Genomic DNA, 4,215 nt, shown 5'->3' with positions numbered 1-4,215 from the left:
AATCATTATACAGAATGACGAAAATGTGACTAAGATTTCACTGACTTAAACTTGACTAAAATGCTCATACATTTCATTGACTTAAACTTGACTAAACAAAAACAGGACAAGGTTGTCTAAATATGATAACTAAAATGTACATTTGAGTAAGACTAAGACTAAATTAAAAATGGCTGCCAAAATGAATGCTGTACGGTTAATTAATAATAATCTTATTGCTAAAATTGCCAAGTTTTCATTGACTAAAACTAGACTAAAACTAAATAGGATAAGGTTGACTAAATATGATCAAAACTAACAAGGACATTTTAACAGGGGACTAAGACTAAGACTAAAATGAAAATAGCTGACAATATTAACCCATTAAAATTACCCCATTAAAATAAATCAGGGTAACAATGTTACAATATCCACAATGCTCGGATCAGATGCTTTCACAAACGCCATTTTATCACCTCATTTACTTTGTTAATGAAAGGAAAACATGCAGCAAATATTTACATTAACCAAGTTTACACCTGGACTTAAGATCTGATCGTAAATAGAGAACTCGAAATACAGGTGCAAACGTTTGAGCTTGTCCACTTCCAACAACTTCCAGAGGTAGTGGAAAACGCATTTGACCGGATTGCTTTTGTGATTTAAACACTCATCTGGTCAAATGTATTCAAACAGCCACAAAAGACGGCCTACTCTCCGCCCACTGATCTAATGCGTAAACATAACGGGAAGCATCTTTCCAGATGGGATACAAACTTTGTCAGCTGAAGTTGTAAGTGTGGTTTGAAGATGAAAAAACCTACCAAGCACAATGTTCTCCACCGATCCTCACTTTTAACTTCCATTTCATCCACAGCATTTGGTGTGGTTTTGAGGCTATTAGTTTTTGCAGCTATCAGCAGAAACAAAAGCTGCAGCTGTCCATATCTTTTTACATTGTCTCATTTCACATTTATGTGTAAATTGTGTGAATATATTTTATCCATTTGATCAAAAGATTAAAGAAAATCCCATGCATTTACCTGCCCATTGACCCCCACCCTTGAAAAAAATGTGGACAGAGTGGTTGAAAGTGGACAAAAGAGACTGCTCGGGTATTTTGAACTATATCAGGGGTGCTTCTGGGAACCTAAAGGTTTCATTGTTTCTGCAAGTCTTTCTACAGTGAGGCACAGTACAGGCTTCTCTCTGGTGTGATTACATGATTCCTAAGATGTTTCCTGTCTGTGTAACTTTCCAGTTCCACACTGATGACATAAAAAGCAGTTCTTTCATATGTGAAAACTCATGTGGTACTTAAGGGCTGCTTTATGTCTGAAACTCTTTCCGCAGTGACCACATATAAACGGCTTCTCTCCAGTGTGACCTTTCATGTGCCTGTTAAGGTTTCCTTTCCGGTTAAAACATTTTCCACACTGTTGGCAGGTGAAAGGCTTCTCTCCAGTGTGAGTTCTCATGTGGTCTTCAAAGTGTTGTTTATAATTGAAACTCTTTCCGCACTGAGGGCACGTGTAGGGTTGCTCTCCAGAGTGAATTCTCATGTGGTCTTTAAAGTGTCGTTTTTGACCGAGACTCTTTCCACACTGAGGGCATGTGTAGGGTTTCTTTCTATGAGTTCTCATGTGGACCTCAAGGTTTCCATGTTGATCAAAACTCTCTCCACACTGATCACATGTGTAAGGCTGCTCTTCATTGTGAATTCTCATGTGTCTGTTAAGGCTTCCTTTTTGAGTGAAACTTATTCCACACTGTTGGCAGGTGAAAAGGCTCTCTCCAGTGTGAACTGTCATGTGGGAATTAAGATTTCTTTTCCGGTTGAAACTTCTTCCACACTGTTGGCAGGTGAAAGGCCTCTCTCCTGTGTGAACTCTCATGTGGCCTCCAAGGTTTCCAGGATGAGTGAAACTCTTTCCACACTGAAGGCATACGTAAGGCCTCTCTCCAGTGTGAATTCTAATATGTCTTTTAAGAGTTGATTTTTGACTGAAACGCTTTCCACAGTGTTGGCAGGTGAAAGGCTTCTCTCCTGTGTGAACTCTCATGTGGCCTCCAAGGTTTCCAGGATGAGTGAAACTCTTTCCACACTGAGGGCATATGTAAGGCCTCTCTCCAGTGTGAATTCTAATGTGGTTTTTAAGAGTTACTTTTTGATTGAAACACTTTCCACACTGTTGGCATATGTAAGGCTTCTCTCCTGTGTGAACTCTCATGTGTCTTTTAATACCCGTTTTACTGAAACACTTTCCACACTGTTGGCAGGTGCAATAACTACTCCTTCCTGTCTTTTGATCCATTTTTCCTGAAGTTATTTCAGTCTGTGAGCAACTAAATGATTTTTCTCCAGTTATAAAATCATGTTGATTCTTATATTGATTTTTCTCTTCCATTTCATTTAGTTCTTGACTCTCCTCTTTCAGCACCATCAGGTCTAAGATGAAAAAAAGACAAATAAAAATGTAAGATGTTTGAGATGCATGCCATCATTGGTTGGTCATGTATACAAACATTGGTCAAACTGCAAGAAGGCGGAACCTAAAGAGAAAGGTCAAAGCCATGCAAAAACTCACACAATGAATGGCGACTGTAGAAAGCAAAAGCTGAATCACTGACATTTTGGGCGATTTAAAAATCCCGGCCAGATGCATTTTATTAGGTCCAAAAAGAGGACGTATGGTCACCCTTGGTGTTGATCTGATTAAATCTCTAGGAATAGTTTGTTAAAATACAATGCCTGAAATGGCAAAAACTACACACAATTTTCTGAGAAAATTCAAAATAACGGACTTCCTGTTGGGTTTCGGATTTTGCTCCAAGATACTTTTTTGTAGGTATTGGGACATTACATTTGTCTACTGAATTTCATACGTTCATGTAAGACTTTATGATCAGATCAGAGTCATTTTTACTCTAGACCAGGGTAGGCAAGTTCGGTCCTAGAGAGCCGCAGTCCTGCAGAGTTCAGCTCCAACCCTAATCAAACACACCTGAACAAGCTAATCAATGTCTTCAGGATTACTAAGGCTATAGTAGGCAGGTGAGTTTTTTTTTCAGGGTTGGAGCTGAACTCTGCAGGACTGCGGCTCTCACTGCGGCCTTCAAGGACCCATCTTGCCTACCCCTGCTCTAGACGGGTCCCTGAAGCACTTGACAGGCAGCAGGGGATATACAGTATATGCTAGTATAAATTAATGGAGTAATAGCATAACTTACGACAAAAGAACCAAGATAAGAAAAAAACAAATGACATGATTCGTGTAGCGCTGCCCAGCAGACACGGCATGAGAAACAAGAGGCGTGGCCGCAATCACCGGTGCTCGCCTCATCATCACCATGACCGCTGCTGTTAAATGCTAAACATATTCCTCACTTCTTTTGTTTGCCCACCGAGGCGCACAATGAGTGACGGATCCGCATCTGCAGAATCGTATGTTTTTTTGTTTGTTGTTGTCTCATACTTTTAGATACGCTGTTATTTGTAAATGCTACTGCTTATGTTAGCTTTTAATATACGGTTTTATCCTGATTAAAGCCGTAATACAGCAGAATACATGATTGCTTTGTAGCATTTTTGTAAAGTAATTGTTTACTTTGTAACAGTAAGGCACACCGAGTCCGAAATTCTCATCAGAAATATTTGCACGTTAAAAAATAAGGTCCCACTTTATATTAAGTGGCCCTAATACCTGTGTACTTACATAGTAACTAGATGTGTACATAGTATGTAACCACAGTGTAAGTACACATTGGTACATAGTATCTACAGCTGTAATGATTGTGTAACTACACATATGTAACAACCCACTGAATGGTATGTGTAAATACAAATGTGTAACAGGACATTGGTAACAACACTTTTTGGTAATGAAAGTACAAATGTGTAACAGGACTAACAGCACTTTTTGGTAAAGAAAGTGTTACACTTTATATTAAGCAAATAATTCCTATGGATTTACCATGTAATTACGGCCAGTAAGTTAGGCTTTGGTTGGTGTCCAGAATGTTACACTTTATATTAAGTGGACAGTTCCTGAGGAGTTACCATGTAAGTACACTGGTATTACAGTGGTGCACCAACTCCACCAACTTGAAATCCAACTCCTTCCACTTTACATATCCCTAAATCTACCCATCTCCACCCCCTGGATCAAATTGTTCCAATTACTCTTATACATATTGTTGTTACAAAATGTACTTATATATGTCCTGTTACACATT

At 38.9% G+C, this 4,215-nt stretch overlaps 1 protein-coding gene across 1 annotated transcript; it reads right to left on the bottom strand.

Moving 5' to 3' along the window:
• Window positions 1-339: 339 nt before the first annotated feature.
• Window positions 340-2,424, bottom strand: LOC107749474 (gastrula zinc finger protein XlCGF8.2DB-like). The gene has a single exon (XM_016564647.1). The coding sequence runs from the start codon at window positions 2,421-2,423 to the stop codon at window positions 1,272-1,274; it is 1,152 nt and encodes a 383-aa protein (XP_016420133.1). The 5' UTR covers window position 2,424; the 3' UTR covers window positions 340-1,271.
• Between the last annotated feature and the right edge of the window lie 1,791 nt (window positions 2,425-4,215).

Source organism: Sinocyclocheilus rhinocerous, unplaced genomic scaffold (assembly GCF_001515625.1).
Source record: "Sinocyclocheilus rhinocerous isolate Xijiao unplaced genomic scaffold, SAMN03320098_v1.1 scaffold1604, whole genome shotgun sequence".
Taxonomy (NCBI): Eukaryota; Metazoa; Chordata; class Actinopteri; order Cypriniformes; family Cyprinidae; genus Sinocyclocheilus; species Sinocyclocheilus rhinocerous.
Note: the sequence above shows the minus strand (reverse complement) of the source record. Positions and strands in the feature narration are given on the sequence as shown.

Excerpts from the sequence above, each read along its gene's own strand:
- LOC107749474 (XM_016564647.1), bottom strand. The coding sequence starts at position 2,423 with ATGGTGCTGAAAGAGGAGAGTCAAGAACTAAATGAAATGGAAGAGAAA.